General features: G+C 39.3%; 1 protein-coding gene and 1 long non-coding RNA gene across 2 annotated transcripts; one reads left to right on the top strand and one right to left on the bottom strand.

Moving 5' to 3' along the window:
- Positions 1-1,296: 1,296 nt before the first annotated feature.
- MPHOSPH6 (M-phase phosphoprotein 6) lies at positions 1,297-9,013 on the bottom strand. Its single transcript, XM_065661646.1, has 5 exons — positions 8,860-9,013; positions 4,891-5,003; positions 3,185-3,275; positions 2,091-2,188; positions 1,297-1,610 (listed from the first exon to the last, which is right to left on the bottom strand). The coding sequence occupies exons 1-5, from the start codon at positions 8,920-8,922 to the stop codon at positions 1,466-1,468; spliced, it is 510 nt and encodes a 169-aa protein (XP_065517718.1). The 5' UTR covers positions 8,923-9,013; the 3' UTR covers positions 1,297-1,465.
- On the top strand, positions 8,973-23,560 carry LOC136004793 (uncharacterized). The gene is made up of 2 exons (XR_010608593.1): positions 8,973-9,215; positions 23,079-23,560. It is a non-coding gene; the product is annotated as an uncharacterized LOC136004793 (long non-coding RNA).
- Positions 23,561-23,787: the final 227 nt, after the last annotated feature.

The raw sequence follows: 23,787 nt of genomic DNA, 5'->3' as shown, positions 1-23,787 counted from the left end.
AGCAATAATATATGATGAGGTTTTAAGTAATTCAACTAGTAGTGTTTAATTAGCTCTGAAATGCATCTCAGATCATGAATCACACCCTTTCCACCTGCACAAGGTCCCCTGACTAAGTTAAAGGCATATTTCACTTTCCACGCATGATCCATCTTGAATACCTAAGGAGATGCTCTTGCTATACAGATAGTTCATATATCACAGGCATAAAACAGCAGACACACAGTCTCCCTCTTCATGTAACTGAGTTTCATGTCTTGCTTCACAGAATTGTTAAACACCCAAAAAGCCTCTTGTGCCCATAACAGAATGGCCACTACTTGCTTCCACTTAAAGGATTTCTCTTTGTGCAGAGAATCAGCATTAAGAATAAGTAACTCAAGACACCTTGCCGGGGAAATGAAGTAACAGAAGTATTTCCTGTTGAAAGGCAGGGTACAGAGAATTGCTACAATTTTAGGCAAGACCACACTGACATTTTTCAGAGCACTGACTGATCAAAGAGCAGGATGTTTCTGTCCTAACATTACATCAGATGGCTTCATCACACGCTGAGCAGGAAGAGTCATGCAGTCAACTAACATTTAGGGACATCTGTGACCAGCATAAAACAGGATCTCTTGTATCAGAATTAATTAAGCATCATTTTTTTTTTTTTACATTAAATTACCTAAACCACAATCATTAAACACACACACACAAAAAAAAAAAATCATTTTCATTCAGCTGTCAAATGTTTCTGAAGTCATTATTATACTTTTATGACAAGATCTCAGTAATTATGATAGCATTTTTTTTCTTTTGCTGAAAAAGAGACAAGATTAGCAAACTTTTTGTTGCAGACAGAAATTCAGACTCACAACCTACTAAAGTGTCAAACTAAATTTTACTACAAGCCCCTGTATTTTTAAATAAGCTTTATAAAAAAAAAATAAACAAAATTGATTTTATTTCTGTTCTTTTCCCATCTTATTTATAGCATAGTAAAAATAATAATAATAAAAAAAAACCCAACACATGTTCACGTGTTTCTGAGGTCTTCTTTCAATTTGAAGACAGCAAAGGTTTCATTTTTATGATAAATAAAGCAGTGAAAACTGAACTGCCCTACTGGACTGGACACAGCTTTACTCCAAATACTTCTTTCAGATGCTACCATAAATTGTAAATAATGTTGCTCTCAACTGCATGTGACACTTACCTAGTTATGCACGACATTTAAAAAGAATGATGGGATTAGTGCACAGTAGAAGCTGCTGAATGGTAAGCATGTATGATATCTATTAAATACACATCCACTCTGAAAAATGTTTATTCATGCAGATGGTAAAAGTTTCAGTGAGAACTGACTCAGATTCACAAATCTATCCTTTACACTAAATAGCAAGTACTTCAAAAAAATCTCAGTTTCTGGTACTGTATTTGGTAGAAAACATTTCTATTGCCTCCAGTTGTGCAGCTGGTATCAGTCGCGAGGTTTCAAGAATTTTTTCTTAGCTTTTTTGCTAGGCCTTATCTCAATATTCTCACAATTTTCTTCATCCATTAATACACGCTGGTCTCTTCTTCTCATGAATTTCTTCCCTACTGTCCCCACTAATGTTTCGTATCTGTGAAGTTAATACAAAATTTACAGCTTTTACTACAAACAGACAAAATTTCAATAGAACAAATAATAAATCTAATCACCAGCTTAAGTGGTGTAAAAAAGCTGGTCATCAGAATTTTAGGAAGTGTAAGTACTACATGATCACTTACTATACTATTAATTTTGGTAATATGGTTTTGTTAGTAATTTGCAACAAAGAGGAAATTAGCATGAGACACCTGGATAACAAAGGGCAGAAAAATGCTTTAAGATATTTTACCCCAAAATATCTTATATGGGGTTGGAGATTCTGTGGATGGAGATTCCACTGAATACACACCAAAATTCCTTGAAAATCAGTCCTGTAAAGTACCATATCTGCTGGCAGTTTTTCTGTTGTTTTGTTTGTTTGCTTGCTTTTTGGGTTTATCTTCCCCACATATAATGCAGTAATATATCATATTCCTAGCTAATATTGATTATGTCCTAAAATATAACTTACCTTCTGGCCATTTCTATATCTGACACATCAGCCTCCATTTTATCATCCACTTCAATTTCTTCTTTCTTATTCTTAGAGTTCATTTGGATCATTAACTTCTGAGAATGAAGAAAGAAACAGCTTAACCACACAAGAAATAACTTGACACAATAGCAACTATGCTGAAATTCACTGGTAGGAGAAATGCATTAAAGATAAGAATCAAATTTAATAACTCTTTTGTTCCCAGTCAGGCTAGAGCATACTGCTAGGAAAACTCAAGAAGAAAAGGCAACATGTCTGCCTGTTATTCTGCTGAGCTTAGAGTCTGCCTTTGGGAATAGGGGCAACATAGAGACAGGGTATTAAGTATATTGTACTATTCAAACATCCTAAAGGAGATGCCAGGCATCTTTGGGAGACCAGAGAATTAGATCATAATTAATTTTTCATTGTTATGTTAGCATACAGTCCTTGGTTTTGTTAAGAAGGAAAAATATCTGCAAGCATACACAGTAAAAACCATGTAGCAATAATATACCAAGTCTCAGTGAGAGCAAGTTCAAAGCAACTAAAAACCTCCCAGTAATTCACCTTACATAGCCTTTTGCACATCTCAGTCTTTACACCTTCATCCTCCTGCTTCAGTCCTGTGCTAATATTTTTATTACTATCTCAGTGTAGTTATACCAGCATGAATTATGTGATAAAAAAAATAAAGAGTCTCTTGCTCAGAATTTTTACTTTGGAACTTTAAGCCCTTACTTACACAAGTAAGTGTTGAATGTTTTTAGATTAGACTCTAATTAAATAGCAGAGCGAAAAGTGAGCTACTGTTATGGTGAGCAGCATGTGGGACAGCTTCCTCACTTCGGGGAATGAAAATCTGCAGAAGCCATGCAATTACTGGCCACCAACGCATGGAGATAAAAAGCTTCTATTTACCAGATGCTGCACTGATCAATATTTTGGTTTCAGTCATGGACTTCCTATACACAGGAGGATTTATGGAAGGGGCTAAAAAGGCCAAACAGCATGTAGTTTGAAAACTCAAATCCTCATCCCCAAGAGCTTCAATCCTAATGCGAGATCACCTCAAAACATTTAAATGGTACCTCAATTTCCGGATTGAATCCGTTGAAGGACATCCTGCCATAAAGTAGTTCCTCACATACTACAAAGCTTTGCTCTTCTACGATAAAGCTCCTGCATGAAACCCCAAACCCAGCATTTTGTCAAACGGCGTGCCTCAAAATGATCAAATTAAATGAATGTAAAAAGCCAAAAAAAAAAAAAAAAAAGCTTCCCCCCAATAAACAAACAAAAAAAGCTTTCCCCCAATAAACAAAAAAGCTTCCCCCCCAATAAACAAAACCACAGTGTATTTTATTTTAAACTATCAGCTACTTTCTGAAGCTTAATTGCTCTGATAAATCTTCCAATACAAGGATCTTGGAGTGCAAATGAAGAGTTCCTGCCAGTAAAGCTGTGCCAGTTCCACAAGCAAAATTAACTCTCCTGACAAAAAGCACTCTTTGCTGGTATGATTCCACCTACATGAAAGTTTTTGCCAGAATAAAAATACCACATAAATATCACTCTCCAGGTGGTATTACTATACCGGCAAACGCTTCTAATTAATTTTTCATTATGATGTTAGACTTGGCATTACTGAATTTGTCAGGATATAAAACATCGTGCAATTCTCTGTTCAGCAGAGAAAGGTTTCCCCTTTCTCCACCCTTTTTTCCTCTTTTGATGAGCACAGAGTGAGAAAAGAAACATAACCCTGAGGTGTTCATAAAACACACATTAGGTAAAAGTACTTCTGTGAATTGTTCCTTCCTTCTTTTCCTCGCACATATATGCTTCTCTTCCCTCATCCTCTTCATCTTCCATGTAAAACAAAATCCTACAGGTACAGGAAGTGAGGCTAAAGTAACCAAGCTCATTCTCCCACTTCAGGTAGAATCCGTTAAACATGTACCATGAACAGCAGAGATCCAGCTAAGCTGTCCAATGATGAAGTCTCCTATGTGTCTCCTATGGCAATCTACTGCAGTGCCTCAATGGCCTTACTGTTAGAAAAATTCTCCCAATGTACAGCTTGAACCTTCCTTGCTGCAACTGAAGCTCAAATACCTATTTTATGAATGACCTTGTTCAACCACATTTCCTTGGATCCAAGCTTTTTAAAAATGATGTATGCTCTGCCTCAGTGGCATTTTTGTCCTCTTCTGAATGGACAAAAATTGAGCAATTTTAAAAGTAGTTCTCTTGCTATTTAAAGAACCTTTCATAAATAGCAGGAATGGACATTTTCTTCCTTATTAGCTAAGCCTTCCTTTATTTTTTGCCATGCTCTCTTCTGTTTCAAAGCAGGATTTGAAGAGAGCTGGACTAAAGAAAAATGGAACTGTCCTGAATGAACCTAACCATGGGACTGGAGCTGAATTTACTAACACAGGGGTTTCAAACTTCCTTTTGCAAATGAAGGGGAAAAGCAGCAATAAATGAGTTGCTCCCTGCCTAAAAGAAATGCCTGAAAGAAACTAATTACATGCATCCAGAAGAATGTGCAAGTGAAAAAACACAACACACACAAGAAATGAAAGTAGGTCAAACTTCCCTAGGTGACCTTGAGAATATCTCTGAAAACAGGTAATAAAAAAAGCTGTAATGCCAGTCTGTCACTATTTTTGCTTCAATTAATTAGTTATTAATAATACTGCTGTTATAGAAAAAAAAAAAGTATATATAATCTATTCCTACTCCACTACAATCTAATGATGATAAGAAGTACAGAAGGGTACAAGCTTACTCTTTCGCCTTTTTAACTGGCACATCAAGATACCAGTGTTCATCATTAATGACCTTCTTTTCTTCTTCTTCTAGTTCCTTTTTAGTTTGTGCATCCAAACCCTTTTGCATGAACTACAAAGACAGACACATAAACACAGTTTCAATTCTTTGCATCATGAGTATGTTCAAACATCCAACAATTCCATGACAACAATTATCCACTACATAATATTTAGCAGCTGATAAAAAGTAAAGGTTTTTTGTGATTTTTCCCTGGGTTTTGTTTAAGTTTAGGTGAAGAGGTAATGGAAAAGTAAATAACAACTAATCACAGCTATCAACTGGAAGTCAAGTCATCCACTGTACTTAACAAAAACCAGACCTTTCCTGGTTAGTTTTGATTCTACAAGCTATTGAAATTCTCTAACTCTGCTAAGAGAGAACATATTGATGTTATTGCTGCTTATCAGACACCAACAGCACTCATACAAACGGCACTGGAGCTCAGAGTTAGAGGCAGGTTATGCCAGATTGCACACTTTTGGAAAAATATACTTTCAACCATCCTCTTATTTTCTACAATTTAATTTAATAAACTGGCTTGCATTTGTAGCTCTGAAGGCTGGAATGTGCCTTTGGAAGTAGAAAAAGAAACAGAGGCTATGAAATGAAGTCTTCTGTATTGAGTTGTACTAAAGGAAGATGTTACCAGCTCTTAACTTCTCATTGATGACCTACCAAAGTACAAGTCAAACAGTATGTGTAAGCACCTTAACTGGCTGCAGAAACAGCCTGCCAAATTAGTTTAGTTGACTGTAAGACTGCTATTTTTGCCTAATACAAGGATATTCCTGTAAATTGCTTCCACAGTGACAACCTTTGGCAGAGGATAGGAACAGGCACACAGGAACAGCAATCTCTCACAGCTGCAAGTAAAAGAGGACATCTGCCACAACCCATACAAAAATCGCTGAGTGCAAAACTACCGACCTATGTGAAACATCCCTTCTACTTCCAGCTGTCTCAAGTGAGGTGCCTGAACCAAGTGACAATTAGGTATTAACAGTGTTAACCAAATATGATAAAAAGAGCAGAAATCTCCACTATCTCATGGCAATAACTCATATTCTCACATCCCTATGAGGTGGGACCTCCCTTATGTTCTATAGAAAGTGTCTAAACAACTGCATCTGTCCGAGGTGTACCTTCATACCAATGTAATTCCCAACTAGAGGCAAACCTACCAGCACAGCTTATACGCACTCCTGCAAAAAACTGCTTTGCAGGTATCAAGCATACCTGTATGTTCAACATTGCAGAGGAATCCTACATCAGCTAATTTTACCCATCTCATTTAGAGCAGCACCATTTTTTGTTTTTAGATAAACCTGAAGGCTTATAGGTAACGCACCAGTGGGGAACACTAGGCTTGGACATAGTTTAGGTCCCAACTAAAACGGGCTTGGCTGGGGACAGATTCCAAGAAGGGCGTCACAGAAAACTTCCCTCCCACAAAAAAACCCCAAATGTATTCCTGACCTTGTTTGAAACATAAAGGCAATATAGATCTGTAATATATGTATTACATATACCCCACACATCTTTTCGGTCTTTACAAAACGCCTCAGTAAACCAAACCAAACTCAAAGGTAAAAGTCAATACAAAGCTTCTGTGATTGTGAAACAGAAAATAAATACTTTCCATTTCTATTTGCATCCAGTATACAAGATTTTTAACAAAATAAAAATTGACTTTCGTTTTCTGAGTCAATTCAAAATCTGTCAAAGCTTTCCAATTAAAATTACACTATCTTCTCGAGGAAAATAAGTGAATCTATCATGCGGAAAACCACACTGCTCAAGGAAATTGGTTAGCCAGTCAGAAAACCCAACAGAAGAAATTCTGCTACAAGCACCCAATTAAATAATCATTTCAAATTATGTTTTAAAGATTATGTTCCTAAAGATTAGTACACAAATAACTAGATAAAAAATATGTGATCACATTTATCTAAAATGTAAACACACACAGGGATGGAATAAAAAATAGACCCATTATGGTCTACAGAGTATGTACATCAGTAACAGAGTGGTTATTTGCGTTAAGTTTCCCCAAGCAATGGCACCCGAATCAAATGGTGCAAGATCTAAAAGCACAAGCCATCCTTTCATATAAAGCAGTGAGCACACGTAGCCCAGTACTTAGTGCAAATGGTCTTCACAAGGCTACCACTGACCGCATACCACCTTCGGATTCCACTTCACCAGCCCGCTGAATTGTGATAATACATCTTATCAGCACCTGCGGAGGCAGCTGCTAAAGGATTAATTAAAGCATTTGTAAACAAGACGATCTGCAGAAGGGAAGTGCTAAATACAAGATCTGTGTATGACCTTTTCCAAACCTTTTCATCTCTTCAAAGCTGGTTACCACTGCCTGGACTGTAAGCCTGCAAATGTCATGGCAGCACATCCACAAGCTGGTTCTCCACATGCTTTTATGGAATAAAATCTAAGATCTGGGTTGGGAAATCTCCAGGGGGGTTAATTAACTGGCAAACAACAGAGGAGTGGAAATTAACTTTAAAAGTGTTACAAAAAAATAAGAAAAAATAATGATGCTGCAATCCAGAACTCTTATTCTATCATACACTGATGGCTAATTAAGCTCAACATCTACTCCCTTTTAACAGTGAGGCAAGCTGTGTTCCATTCACTCTGCGTACAAGTTTTAGTCTTTCATTAGCAGCATCTGTTAACTGGGGTAAACATTCCACCATCTTACTGTAGCAGAGTATACTTTATGTGAAATACTGAACTGAAGTCAGCTGAACTCTTTCCAGTGTCTGAAACACAGTCCAGTATAAACACATGGAGGGAAAAATGGGCGAATAATACACCACAAGCAAGAAGTTACAAAGGCCCTGTCATACTCAGCTATAAAAAAATTAATGGATATGAACATTTTAAAAGAAATTAATGGCAACTCAATTTTTACTAATTGTTTTCCAGCAATAAAGAACCACCAATCATAGCAGAATGTACTCTACTGAATTAAGGTGTTGTGGTGCACAGTGTGAAGCGGAATCCATTAGCCAGTAAGTGCAGACTAATTTCACATTGGTTTTTGACATGGCAAACACAATTCCAAGGGTAACAGGCACACCACAATGTTAATACAGCCCTTGCATTTATGACTTGGGAAAGGTGGTTAACACTGCCATTCTGGCTATTTTATTAGCCAGAAACATAAACAATCAAAAAACGGTCACTGTAAGAAAAAAAAAAAACTTTAATTTCCCCTCAAGATTAAAAACCCTCCCAAGTAAGGTAAACAACATTAGTATTTTAATTTCAACGTGTGTGCACCGTATGGGAAGGATTCTCATAATTTTTGTATTCACAGTAAGCTCTAAATGAGCTGGGTGAAATGAAAAGACTCTCAAACAGTGCCCTGAAGCTGAGTCCTGCAGGGCAAGAGCTTCTGCAGCAATCACGAAGTTGCTTTCCTGGGTGAAACCCTCCAGCACCATACAGTTTACAACCGAGACCTCTGCCCAGCGTTTAAGCAGCCCGGAATGGGGCGACAGCCCTCTGAAATTGGGCAAGCCGGAGGGGAGCAGCCTGCACTGCAGGCCTGAGTGAAAGGGCAAGCGAAAACACACAGGGATGAACCTCAGCGCGCAGCGATGGGAGACGCGGAACAGGCCAGGGCACACTTTCAAGATGGCCGACGCCATCGCAGTGGGTCCCCGCCTTTCCTCGCCGCTCACAGCACGGCTCGGGCCTGCTGCACGCACCGGGCAGGGCCGCGGCCTAGGCATACGGTGCTGCCGCCAGCCCTACCCCTCCGCCCGCCTCACGGAGCCGGGCAGCTCCCCGGCAGCAGCGACCCCAGACCGGGCCCGGCCGCCCTCCCCGCACTCTACACCGCGGACCAGACGCCGGGCACCCGCTCCCGGGGCCCCGCCGCCGCCCTCCGCCTCACCTTCATGCGCAGCAGGTTCCTGGAGAGCTTCGTCTTCGCCTCCCCGGTCATTGCGACAGGCATTGTCACCAGGCCGCACCGGATCCCCACGCTCGCGTACTGCCCAGGCCTCACACACCGGAAAAGGAGCGCGAGGAGGGGGCGGTGGCGGCTCGGCTCCACCCTCCGTGCCCAGGCGCACTGCAGGCCTCTACGCACGCTCCGGAGGAGTGGTGGGGCGGGCGCGGATGGAGGGTGCCGGTGGCCTGTGTGGGGGCAACGTTAGAGCGTCCCGCATTTCGTTTGTAGAGCCGGTTCTATGAGGTGTGGGCGCTCGAGCTTGCGAGCAGGAGGTAAATCTGACTCGGTATGAAATGGTAAGTCAGTAGGGGAACCCGAGATTTATCAATGCTTGTGCGTTCTGTAGTGCTGCAGGCTTATGGTTTCATCCATAATGTTCTGGTATTTCAAAAGACAGAAGAAAAGAGAGTGTGAAATCTACCTCATATTGGCATTTGGAGGCTGCTTGATTTATTTAGCTTTCATTTTCAAAACGGGCACTTGCAAAAAAAAAAAATCACAAAACAGTCAAATGTAATTAAAACTATAAAGCGTATAAATTCAAATACACTGCAAAAAGCTTCAAAGCTTTGTTAGTCCTGAACCATGATCTTTGAATCACATCTTGGCAGCGCTGTCTTTGGGCTTCCAGGCTGGGCTCTGGTAGCTGAGGAGGAAATGCTGCTAGGAAATTGCCAGCTGACTCCCAGTCACAAACAGGCACCACAATTTCTGTATATATCCTCATAAATCCGATTTCTGATGCCTGTTTTGACATTCAGCACATAAACCAGGTGATAAAGCAATAAGAGTGAGGGTTCAGCGTGCAAAACTTTAATGGGTGTGCTCCAGAAGAAAACAGGCAGAAAAGTTCCCTTATTTGCAAGATGTAGATCAAAGCTTGAAGAACTCTAAAGATTTATGCTTTAATATGAAGGGCAAAACCTGGTTGTAGTGGGAAAGGACAGATTAATCCACATCCGGGCATCCTTATTACACAGTTAAGCTCAGCAGGTTAAAACCACAACATCACAAACGTGAATGAAACATGGAGCCACAATCACTTCAAGGCAAAGTCACAACATTGCATGGGAATATTTGGTTTTCGTATAGGCAAGGTCCCTTCATTTCCAGGCTCCATAAATGAATTGAAGATGCTCTGAAATTCAGAGTCACAGTGAGAAAATCTTTGTGTGAGTGCAGGAGCTCTCCTGCTTCATTTGGCCCTATCGTGTTAGCTCCTTCTCTGCTTACTTTCTCATTAACAGCTGTCAAGCCTTCCCAACAAAAGAAGGCTGGCAAGAAATTTGCAGTTTTGGGAATACAAAAGTTCATTGAAGAATGAACATGTTTGAGTCTCAGTGAACAAACCAATAGGGGAAAGTTCTTAATTAATTGAATGGCACAGTACAGCCATAATCTGGACACTTTTTTGTATTATTTTCTATTTATCATGCATTCTAATAATGTATTTGCTTTTTGTTTATCACTGCAGATCAGAGCCCTGTGTTTAATTGCATGGTCTTTAATGTCACTCAGGGCTTTTTCTGAGCAGTTTCAGTTCATTTACAGTCCAGGAGCGTACTTCAAATGATTCCTTCGAAATACATTTCTGCACAATCATCAGCACTTCTTCAGCCACTGAGTGCCTGGCTCTGCTTGGTGGCCTCTGCCAGAGCTGTTCCTGTTGCCCTGTCCTGCCTGCAGGGCAGGCCAGCTCAACACTTCTTCAGCAGGCTGCTTAGGGCCTTGTTTTGGATGCATGTATCAGCTGCCCAATATTTTTGATGCTCAGGAGTGCAATACCACCAACTCTTTAATCTTTGGGAGTTGAGTAATAATGTACAATGCCATGCAACGTCTAACTGGGAGGGGGACAGTGCAAAGGGCTTTCCACTCGCTACAAGGATTATTCCCGGTGCTTCCTGATGAGAAAGGGCTCTGGATCCATAGCTCGAGCCCCATTGCACCCCGTGTCTTGGTACCACACTACAGACTCACATGGAGATGCTGTCACTGTCTTGTGTGTTAGCACATCAGCTAACAACCCACCACAATACAGGCAGGGTGGAGTGTTTTGCAGTAAAGGCAGTACAGGCTATGTGATGTTTATTTAGAAAAGTGGAAATTGTAAAAAGGCTGCCATAGAATTTGATGTATTTTGGCAGTAAAAAAGTCTGAAGGAAATTTTTGGATTACATCTCCCACCACTTGAATTGGATGGGATGGTTACAGATAGCAATCAGCTGTCTCCTGGACCGGATTATACTGTCTGGTAAATCTGAAGACACTCCACTGATTACAGGAGAAATATTGTGTGATTTACTGGTGGTAGTGGAGGTAACTCAGAGAAGAATCCAGCTCTATAAATATGCCCTCTTCTAAGCCAGAGCAAGGTGGGAGAGATTAGGAACGAGTCGAGGGTCATTGTAAATGAGAATTGGACACCTCTCCCACAGTTCTGACAGCTGCACAGCAGCTTTGCCTTCGACCTGGAAATCCATTTCTTTTTCAAAACAAAAGTGCTCAGGGGAAAGGAGCTCCATTTCATCAAAGACTGTAGATGAAACAGGCAGATAAAAGATTTTTGTTCCTCGGAAATGCAGTCCCTTCTTTAGTAATTACAGAAATCAAATCAAAGTTGTCATTAACATTATTTAAGAAATAATCTGTCTTGGAGCCACTGAATTGACAGCTGTGAACTGATTTCATGCCAAAGGGATCTAATTTGAGGGAACTTGTGGGTTACTTTTTCTGTAACTGTTTATTTATTCGTATTCTTGCGGTATTGTGATTTTAGTGAAAAATATCTCAAACCTTACACCAGCCTATCTGGTGATACGATTTTTAATGAGCTGTCTTTGAATTCTCAAGCAGCTTTTTATAGCTCTCAGAATACCTGAAGCCTTTCCCCCTCCCCCTTCAAATATAAAAATTCTTATAGTGTGACAAGTGAATCATTAATTTGTGTCAAAATCCTTCACTGTGTTTTAAGCGAGGATGTTATGTGTTTTTCTCCATGAATGAGGAAAAGAAAATGAGAAGTAGAGCTGCCAGAGGTCTGTTTGCAAACCTGAAAGGAGGGTGTGAAGTGCTACGTATGACTGGGTGGGATCAGAAAGACACTTTTATACCCTGTGCTCCCTACAGAAACAATGTGAAACTCTCAGAGTGGTAGAGATGCCACAGGTTTCAAGTGGGAGACGTGCTTTCTATTTCTCGTGCTCCCACCAAGCTCTGAGCCGCTAATACATGCAGCGTATGGACAACTGCTAAGGTCCTCGGTGACCGGGGATTTGTTAGAATATTCAATACCCTTTGATGCATGCATGTATAACCTGCTGGCCTGTGTGTGCTGCTCATCCTGCTTTGTACCTAATCCACGGAGGATATGCCACAGCTCTCAGCTTCAGTTTGCAGCGTGTCAGCTCAGGCTGCACTGACTCATCCTCTTAGCTTTTGAAGTCCCCTTTCAGTGTTGGCACTGGTTTAGGTGGGAGCAGACGCATGCAGAGTTTTTTAAATCCCTGCCCCATGTTCCTTTGTTGACCCCAAGGTTTCCTGTGGATGGGGACAATATGGAAAGAATGATGCAGAAGCCCAACTCCTGTAATTTGGGTAACACAGATCCATATGCACACTTTACCACTTCAAATGGCTGATGCTTTCCTTTTAATAGCCTTGTGTGGTTCACAATTTGTGCAATGTGAAAAGGTGTACCTTAACAAAGTGCTTGTAGCAAAACAGAGTTACAAAATGTCCAGGACAACCAAGATGTGTCTTTGGAGAAAATGCCTGTTGTCAGTCTAGAAGAAGACAATTTATCATGAATGCTTTTTGGCTGTCTGTGGCAGGGTACCTTTATGGGAATAAATACAGTAATTCCTTTTTGATTACAGAAAAAAAATAGCTTCATAATGGCAGCTTCCTGTCTTCTACCACCACCTCAAATGGTGGGGGGAACACACACCTGTCTGTCATTTTGCTGGCATACAGAGATGCCTAAAAATTTGATCCTGTGTTGCAATTATTTGATATACCCCAGTGCTAGGAGTCAGAGCAAAGAGAAGGACTGAAGAACAGTGTGGACTGTCCTTCTCTTTGCTTTCCTTTAAAAATTGAGAGGCTTTTAACTTTTGGGATTTGACGGAATCACAATTAAAAGAGAAAAGGAAAATATCACCTTCCGTTTGTTAAGTATAAAAATGCAATCCAGCAGTGCTGCTGGTGCTTTGCTATTTCCCAGGTCAATAAATGGCTCCCCTGACTTTAATAAACATTGATGCTGCAGGCTTGTTCTACAATGATTGAACCTTTTTATAGTTTCAACCACTCACATGGCATCAAAGCTTGATGATTTTTTTTTTCCCTTTCTTTTTCAGAAGGGTTTCTTCTGATTGATTAAATTGTCATTTTCTGAGTTAGTTGCTGAATTATAACTTGGTATTTTAACTGTGTGATTTGTTTAAAGAGACAGCGTTTTGATATAGCAAACCAGCTGAGAATTTTTAAGCAGTAAAAGGGAATTTTACTCACTTTGTTCTCAGCCTTTCATCACTGCCTGACAAAAATGCTCCTGAAAACAACGTAGAGGCAATGATATGAGAAGGTACTTAGATTCACAGTCACTTCTTCTTTATTCCATCATGGAGCTTATCTGTGTGGTATTATATTGCTTTCAATTAGTAGTGAGGCACCCCATTGTTGTTTATCTTTCCAAGAAGAAGGGAAGGAAGGGGGAATCAGAGACATAAATGTGAGTGCTACTCAAGGTGATACTAAGAGTAACTGACAGAACTGTTCTTTGGACCAACTTACTTACCCCTTAATAGGCACAATGGATTTCTTTGCACCAAAATGATGGGCACTGAACACACTGAAGTCAAATAACTGCAATGTTTTCAACCTAAATCCACACCAGGGCTGGTTCAAACGAATAACCACCTTGTAATTCTTTAGAAATGAAGAAAATCACATCCATGTGATGATGCATTAATTGTTTTATTTAACCAGCTGCCACATTCCTTCTCTGTGGATAGCTGCTTGGTTTCAAGGTCTGACTTTTTTTTTTCCCTTTCCTCTGTCCTCCCAATTTAAATCTGTATTTTAGACAGTAAAGCTGAAGTGAATAAGACTCATATAAAAAACGTGTGTTCAGAATGTGTTTGGGATGAAAGGCCAACAAAAGTGTCTTGTAGCACATAACAGGGTGTCTTTTGCTTTTGATTTACAGTGCCTGCAGGGGAAACAGCATAATCTAATGGTCTGAATATGGGAGATCTTATTTCTGTCCACTGCAGCATTACCCTGGTCAGACTCTGAAACAGTGCTTAGCAATAGAAGTCTCCGGGTATCAGTATGAAATACTGAAGTCCAATTATACTTCTGCTTGTACACTTTCCCCTCTCTGGCCATTTCAGCTTCTGCTCTGAAATAATAACTTATGACAGTGCAAAGCTGAATTTCAGCAGTGAATTATAACCCTGGCCTCTACATTTAATTGCATGAGAGTGCAACTAACCCACTGTCTATCTTGGTGCCTTGAACTCTTTTTGCCTCTTTTCCTCTGTTTCTATACCATTCATTTAAGACCTTTTAAAAAAGTGCTAAATAGGTGCCCCGGAAGAAGGCGAATTGTGAAGTGAACATTTAAACTTCTTACCCGCTGTCAGTTTCTGAAGGTCTTTCACTAAAAAGAAGGGAGTGGAGTTCACCAACATTGGGGTCAGGATGAAGTGCTGTAGGCTCTGGCTGTTTTCTTGCAGTGCTGCTGGTGCTGGTTATCTGAAAAAGGGTTCAGGAGGACCCTTTGCAAGTAACGGTTTAGATACGATCCCATCAGTCAGGTGCTTTACAGGATGTCCATTTTCCCCCTACAATGCCAAATAAAAGCTGACTGCTGGAAATGGAGCCGGGGTAGATGTCAGATTAATGCTCTAATTTAGCATGGCAAATCTGGTGTTCCTAACATCTCTGTTTTAATCATCTGAAGATTTCATGGCAAGATGGTGATATATGTGCAAACTCTAAGTGATAAAAGCAAAAAGTAAGGTATTCTTCTGCAATGATCATAAATATAGTATGATAACATTTTTAGGAGAGCTGCTCATGCTGATTTCAAAATCATCTTGAAGCTATTTTGTAGGGTAAGAAATAAACTATAACATGAAAAAGAGTAAAATATTCATTAAAGCTGTAATGATTTATAGCATTATGAGGTAGCACACTTTACCTCAGTACAGTTCCTCAGTGAATGTTTTTCTAATTTCCATAACTAATTGACCTCTCATTAGCAACTCATTAGAAAAATTGAGGTCATGTGAGGAACACAGACCCACTGCAACAGAAACTCTCTGCATGAGAATAAATTACTGAAAACTCTAATGAATTCACAGTAAAGGACCACAAGAACCTTCCTTTCTCTGACTGAAAAAGTATTTTGTTTACATCTGTAAAGTGAAACACTTTTCTCTGAATATATACAGCTGCACACTCAATGGTCCTGAAATCCATGCTTTGACTCATGGCTGATTTTCAAACACAGTGAATATTCACTACTTCTTCTTGCAAGTAGCTTAATAGGAAAAAGAACTATCCAAATAATTCCAACACATATGTAAGACCTTGTAACAACTATAGGCACCAAAGCTGGAAAAAGTAAATGCACTTTGGAATGCTGACTAAGTACATGGCTTAATTTTTGAAGGAACTAAATGTCAACTGATGCTTCTTAGTGACTCCAGGGTAGGTGCACATACTTCCCAGAAAAGGTGTTTAGTGCTGAATTTGTGTCCATGAGCAGTTGTTTCAGGAGGGAGTCATCTGCCTTGACCTTTGTATAAGCACTGTTAGCCAACACATGAATGTTAACAAGCTCAAATAATAGATTTTGCACATATTGAAGTGTTAACTTCAATAACCTTACATATCTGTCTTTTTAGGGATCAATAAATCAATTTCAAGCTATTTTTTTTGTCACTGCAATGTTGTGAAAAGCGAGGTTGATATTCAGTGTAAAGTTTTATGAGGCCTGGATACTCCTGGTTAAACCAAGAAAAAAAACCCAACTCATTTCTTTTTTAATATGTCCCTTAAAGTCCAGATGCCTATCTGAAACTTACTTGAAAGTGACAGGATTTATGGGTTCCAAGTTAGTGTTTCATTACAAAGCTACATGAGGATGAGAAAGGAAGAAAAATCCTTGCCTGAAAGTCTTGTACAGCAGAGAAGAGATGAACTGATGAACCTCCTTGACCTTTTGCAATATTGGCTAAGAAACTGCAGGGTCTAAAAGGAGGATAAAAACAATGGAGTAATAATGTAGAGCAGTGGGAAAAGTGACTGGCTTTGGGCCGCCCTGGGAAAAGGTCCAGTGGGAATCTCACTTTTCCTCATTTTGGAAGTGTACCTGTTGCCTGGTTACCCTTGTCACAAGTTGTTTTTTCAGTTTTCTTAATGAATTCTCCTTCAATGGGCCATTGCATAACACTGTTTCAATATAGGTGAATATCTGTTTTGTTTTGCCAACTAAACTGTAGAAGAAAGGAAGCACACACGTGATCATGAGGAATTTTCCTGTTAGGGAGGAAAAATGTAGTTTTAAAAGCTCCCTGGGGAAAATCAGACTATTTAGCTTTTCATGGCATTTGAAGATGAAAGACATTTAAAAAAGAAAAGAGGTAGTATATAAACAGTGAAGTTTCATGCCATATCTATTGCATCATGCCATGGGACTATAGCAAGTGATTAGCTTTGTGACATTGCTACTGTGTCTTCTTTTCTGCTTGGTTGCAGGAACCATGGTTGCATAGTTAAGCCCTGATGTTTTCAGTCCAAATGTAGAGTAAAATATACTCTCTAGCTGCTTTTAGCACCAGAGAGCACCTCCTCTTAGAGCCGTGACTGAAGTGAGTTGAAGGCCAGTTAAGAAACCAAATATGGTACAATCCCAGAAAGGTGAGACTATATTACCCAAACATCTGTTCAACATCTCCTCTAGGATTTTCAGAACTGCTATAGAAACAGAGCTTATAAAGACCCAGACAACTAAGAGATTGGTGTAAACCATCAGAATCAAGTTTATTAATGAGTCTCTCTGCATAACACTCTGCTCTTCATTAGAGCCCACCCTTTCCCACACAGTTTCACACTCCTACACTGCACTGCCAGGATGACTCATGGGCAGAATTTCTTTAGAATTTAGGAATACATTTGGATTTCAGCGAGTTTTGGAAAATATACATACTTCCTCTTATGCCCACGCACATACTCTATATATTTCATTACATATGGGATCTGAATCAGTAATACTAAAAGCCTGAAGTTGAATGAACAGCAAAATGCATTTATAAGCATGTTCTTTGCTAAGTTTTTGTTGGTTTTATTTTGCTTTTCTGTTTGGTTTTTTTGAGCTTTGTTTTGTTTTGTTTGGTTTGGGTTTTTTTTTTTTGTTTTTTGTTTTTTAATTATTCAGTCATTTTGTGAAATACCTGATACATTGCAAGGTGCAAATAACACACCCCAAAAGAGGTAATTCTCCTTATACAGGTTGACCTTAAAGAAGTTGTAACACTAGGCATAAAATTAATAATTTAACTGAAGTAATTAAAAACAATTCTCCTCCTTCCCTCAAAATAGAAGGAAAAAGCTTACTTGTGGCAAATGTGTGTTTTTACAAGACTTTGGGTTTCACCCTGTTAGTGGGCGCTAGGGTTACACTAAGACTAGCTGTGTCTTGCTTCTTTATGCCAAAAGCTGCTAATGAGAAAAATAGAGTGTTATGGTTATGGATTCAAAAACTATTCCAAACCTGCAATATTATCCTAGTACCTAATGGGGCTAGCAAAACTGGAACCCACCAAAATAGCTAGGAAAGGGACCTTTAATGACACCATCAGAAAAAAACAGCTACTGTTTTAGTTGCAGCGTGCTTTTGGTTGTTGTATGCAAAATGGTTTAATATCACCTTAATACCAACTTGCCATGTGAAAAATGACCCTGTCAGCTTGATACAGAAGTAGGATATTGAGAACTGGAACGTTTTGTCTAATAGGGAAGAGGTGACATAGACAGACTGAATAATGTTTAATTGGATAAAACTGACTTGACTCTAAATTCCAAACAAAATTAAAAATATTGCACTAAGATTTATAGGATTTGTTTTCTGTCTTTTTTTTTTTTTTTCCTGTCTGTTAGCTGGGCTTTGGTTGTGTCATCAATATTTCAGTTTAGCAACAGCTTTATATTCTTTATTGATAAAAGCTAAAGTCTGAATATTGCAAGACATTTAGCAATGCCAATATAAATGGGAACTTTCAGTTCTGCAAGGTCCAGTTATTGATGTTTTTATTAGCAATCCTTATATAAGGGCACAGAATGTCTTCCTTCTCACTGCCATAACATGGAAATGAGGAAAATGCCTGTTGCTCTTAACTAACAGTTCTGACTGAACACATCTCTGTCCTGTGAGTAGCCACAAGCATAGCGTAAATACGTTTAAGTACAGTGTCTCAGCAATGTGGCTTTTTGCATCTTTGCCTATCAATGATTCTTCTGTCCTGGCTGTGGAAATGGAGCAGAACAAAATCTGATGTAAGGAAGTTATTTCTCCAGCTGCTTAAAAGAGCTCTCCAGTTCATGTACATGAAGCCCACCCGTGCTGAGTTCCTTCAATATATATTATTGTATCTATTCAGGGAGAGGCTTGTGAGGATACTATAGGGACATTCTTTGAGAAAATTGTTTCCTTAGAATTTTGAGTAGCCACTATAAAAAGCCTGAACTTTTATCTGTGTTATTTTTCCTCCTGCTCTGCTTTATAAACAAACATGACACTTTATTCTACAAAGTGATTTCTTTCTGAGTTATAGAACCACACAAAAAGCATACAAAACCCACAAACCTTACTATTTTTGGATTCTTGAAACTCAAAATTGATTTAAACCAAGTTCAGACAATATTTCCTCTCTGTCTGAGAAACTATATCCTGGGTTTCAAACTAAAGTAAATTTTTATAGACATGTTGTAATTATAAACCCTTGAGTAACGGATTTTGTAATGGGGACACTGGCACAAAGCTTCCCTGTAGTTACTCTGCTGAGTGCTGATGCAAAGAGGCTGAAAATCCATTCTCCCAAGAAGGAACTTATTGAAAGACTGCAGTAGTTTTAATGACATTTCTTGTGACATCAAAATTATTTCGTTTGGAATCACAGAGCATCTCTGCTTCTGCATTTTTGAAGGTCTGAGGAGAAAACACTGCTGCAGCCTCAGAGCTATGAGCACTGACTGAGGGAAGCAATCCAGTGATATAAATCTCTGCTGGTGCACATATCCTCTCATGACAGGAGATGTAAATTAATCTGTTTAATTAAAGCAGCATATAATAATCATCACCAGGAAGGCAGGAGATGTGTTTGGAAATACCATACAGGCTTTACAAATTATCTGGGTTCAGCTTTTCCTCCTAAATTGGTGAACAATAGCTGAAACATCAGTAATAGCTGAACTCAAGATGAGGACTTTTGCCTCACAGCAAATATATTTGGTGGCTTATGTTTTTATCCAGTTCTGTAAAGATCCGGGATTGATTTTCTTACACTATTTCAAGCCAAATGGGTATTTTCAAGCAATATCCGTTTCTGATTGGGCTGATCTTTGTACTAGTTATCTCATATAATTTGTACACATAAATTCAAATTAAATGATGGTAAAGTGCTTGGCCCGGATATGTTGTACTGTCCTGTTCACTTGATCAACCTTAAATTACACTTCTCAGCTATACATGCATGCGGATACTTTACAAAGATGGATAAATAGCTTTATTGTCATTTTAGAGGTGTTCAAAGACAACAGTTAGCCACAAAGCAAGTACCAGCTCAGAGGCAGAGGTCTAAACTGGAGCCTTCTCCACTGTAATAGTCCTGTCATACATCCTGTATCCACTGAAGCAAAATTGTCACCTACTTCAAAGCAGAATATCCAGCCTCTGTCAGCAAGTTCAACTGGTTTTCTTCTGATCCCCCTGGGTTTACTCACAGGAGGAAGGGGCTAAAGTCTTACGTGGTCTCAAACGGGATGTATAAGACAACAAGTGCTGGAAACAGCATACAGGGAAGGGAGGAGTGTTTGGTAAAGAAGTCAGACTGTTGCAGGCTGCTGCATGTGAAATGGCACAGTTTGTATTACAGCCCTTTTTTAGGGATTGTTGGCATTGGTTATTTAATCAGACACACAATGAAGTGGGAAATGGAAAACCACAGAAAACTCAACCTCTCCCATTGGACACACGGGTAGCCAACAATAGCTGCATGAATTGAATAATGGGGCTGGGCAAGTTTTCCAAAGTTTCTCAGAATCTCTGAGGAATTTTTGGCCCATATTGTGAGAGAAGAACCATGTTAGTCTGCCTTTCTCTGTGCCAGTTCACTCATACGTGCACAGCTAATGCAGGCACCTTGGGACTGAACCCAGCTCCTTCTGAAGTCAATAGTAAAGCTCCTACTGGCTTCAGTGGAGGCAGGATTTGTCCCTTTGTGAGACTATCATATTTATATTCCATACCCTGCAACTCAAAAGTGAGGATTAGCAGAATTAAACTCTCCTAATTTGTATATCACAGGCTGCCAAACTGCAATTAACTTTTGTGCGTTTGAATTAACAGGGAAAATTATTAAACACCCTTTCCTCATGTAATTATCATTTTACACTTCTGGAAAATTTCTTCTAAATACAAAAAGTAGCCCACACCCCTGTGAACCTATCCCTCTTCATATCCTTTATTTATTAGAGCAGGAAACAATTTTTCACCCCATTGCTTTTGTATGCAAGAGATGCTTGCCCAACACCACTGCTGTGCTGTGCACTCCACTGGTTCTCTTTGCTTTGTATTGGCCTAAGGCTGGCCACTTTTCACAGGGGAACAGGACTCAAAGCTTTAAATTCACCCAAGGATAGCACCTGTGTGCACAGCCCTTGGCAAATATTACAACGAGCTTCTATTTTGTGCTGGTTTTAACCATGCAATGTGCAGGCTCAAAATTTGCCCCCTTTCTTCTCCTGCAAATCTAAGGAGGACACCTCTAAAACCCTGAGGTTTTCCCTGGGCACAGAGCTACAGGTTGGCATAGCAGAATAAAACCAGCCTTAAGCAAACAACTTTCTGCCTTATTTTCTGCTCTTCTCTTGCATGTGCTGGCTGGACTATGCTCTTCCATAGGGCTAAGGAGGGTCCAGTCAGTGCCAAAAGTTTGCAGAACATCTGTTTTCCCATGTAAATTTTCCTTGAGCTCTAGCACACCCTCTTCACTGTCTAAAGAGCGATGGCCATTTTCCCTTAAAATTTAGTTTACTGGGAAAATACCATCTTAAACTTCTTTTTATTTTATTGGGGGTGGGGAAAGTATGCAGGAATGGGTAGGTTTTGATTTATGTATCATCCTTTTATAATAAATATGTCTATAACAACATAATGAAATTGTTGAACAAAAGTTCTTTTCCAGAAGAATAATCTTCAACTGGTGCGAAATGCCTCACTGGGATTTTGTCAGGTTTTAATTTCAGTTTGAATAAATAGTGTGAGACACCAGGCTGGGGAAGATAAAGGTGAATTTCATCTGCTTCCAGCTTGTCATAATGGAAATAATAACTACATTAGCCGAAAACAAGTTTCCAATTAGTTTCTCTAAAATAGTATTATCCTCCTTTTTTTATAGATACTGCAGCTCATTTTGGAACCTAATTTTGCTAATATATAAACGTTACTAAAACAGCTATTCCCACTGAAAGAATGACAAGTACAGACTTTGGCAGCACATGTTGGGAGCCTGCCTGTACTGAAAAGGAGTCTTTGCTTTTCTTGAACTGAATCTTAAACAATGAAAAATTAAAAATCAATTTAAATCTTCTTCGGGGTGAAGACCTCTTTTCTGATACACTTTATTTTAAATGGCTAGATAATGATAATTTAAAAAGACATTCTGGAATTACAAAATACATCTTTTCTGGAAAACACTTTTTGTTTTAAAGAAAAATTATTGTGCTTTATGGGGGGTCCCTCAAGAGATGTGAAAGGTGAAACAATGCTGGCTCTTAAATGAAGCTGAAATTGGCTGATTTATAGATCACATTAAATTCAGAGACCAACACTAATATGGTGCAGAAAAAAATAATCACTGGACTAGGTTAATGTGCTTGAAGTGATCCTTTGAAGGGATGTAACAGGTCTATATTCTGTTCAATCACACCCAGTGATCTCTTCTATGACAACTGTCATTTCACATGCCTGTACAGCGTAAAAAAACACAGACTGTTATTATTTAGGAGTTGCTTTTTTACACAAGAAGAAAAAGCCAAGCTCTGGTATCCTATGCAATGCACTATACTCAATGAAATAGTGTTCATGCAATGGCACTGCATATTCTGGCATTCTGTCCAAGCCTCTATGGAGCCTTCAGCTTGTAAATTAGCTGGTAAGACACATCCCTGCAAAGATCACGTTAACGCTGAACAAAGCTCCATGGTTTAACCTAGATCTTGCTTTGCTGCATATGTTTCCCAAAAATCCCATGCCTCTGCCCTCTGCGCTGCAACTGCATTCCATCAAAACACAGCAGAACACTAAGATAAGTTTTAAAAAGCCCCCCAAAGAAGCGCAGTTTGGTCAAATGCACAGTGACTGTAAGGCACACCAAGGGCTGTCAGCTGCTTAAAGCCATGGGGCTTGAGGCACATGCCATGGCAATAGCTATTTAATTGAGCATAGCATCACAGCACAGCATTACTTTGTTAGCTGTTCTGACTAATGCAACATCAGGGTAATTATTTCTGTCCCCACAGTGGTGAATAACAGCAGCAGCACTTAGGTTATCATGTGCATGGCTTCAGCTCTGATCCTATGTCGAGGAAGCCAATATGTGTGGCTCCATTGCTTTATCCCTCCGTGCTAAAGCAAACTAAAAGGGATAATATTGCACAGAATTTCAATGACTCGATGCAACAATGCAGTGTGAAGTAAACCAGATGTTTTAAACCCCGCATGTTTAATTTAAAAGCTATATTCTATAGTGTATAAACCTGTTATTATTGCACGTACATATATGTGCAAAACTATAGGGGGAAAATATCTTCTGGGAGGCACTGGTAGTTCGAGTGATGTTTTTCTAAATTTTGATGTTTTACAGCTGTAATTATGGAGCTACATGTGGAGAATAATGGAAAATTATCTCATGATGAAAGACTGGACAAATAGCTAGTATCTGCGTTTTGTGAATCTGGATCATGCTGGCTCATTCTGACTCGGATGTGAGATTCTTCTAATTCAGTATGTTGTCTCTGCCAACAGCTAACACGAAATACTGTGGATGAAAGTATAAAAATCATGAAGGAAGCAGCTGTAAAATAATTCACTCTTCACACTAGGTCTCAGCCTTCCTTTGCTTTGTAAAGTTTTGCTATCCAAGTTTTATCGGAGGGAATGATTACAGCAAGTAAAATTCAGCCTTCTGGTGTGACATGGTGTTAAGAAGAGACTCTTCCAGCTCTTGTGATGGTACAAAAAAAGTCTGTCATAAGCTGCCACATAAACTGCCTTGTCAACAACCAGGCTGACATTTGCCTGTGGAGGTGTTCAAACAAATCTGAAGTAAAACATTTACAACCATCACGTGCTGTTTGTAGATGTAGATCTCTGAAAAAAGCCTCATCACCACATGAATTGCAATAAATAATTATGCCAGCACAGGTAGCTTTTCATGAAGAGAAAATAAGGAAACAATAGCAAAGCAGGAAGTTGAAAGTATCAGTTGCTGTTTGTATACATGTAAAGTCTACCAGTTAACCTACAGCAAAAGCCACATTTGCATTTGCTTCATCTTGTGTTGTAAAAGATAC

The sequence above is a fragment of the Lathamus discolor genome, chromosome Z (genome assembly GCF_037157495.1).
Source record: "Lathamus discolor isolate bLatDis1 chromosome Z, bLatDis1.hap1, whole genome shotgun sequence".
Lineage (NCBI taxonomy): Eukaryota > Metazoa > Chordata > Aves > Psittaciformes > Psittacidae > Lathamus > Lathamus discolor.
The sequence above is the reverse complement of the archived record's forward strand: the minus strand, read 5'-3'. Positions and strand labels throughout refer to the sequence as shown.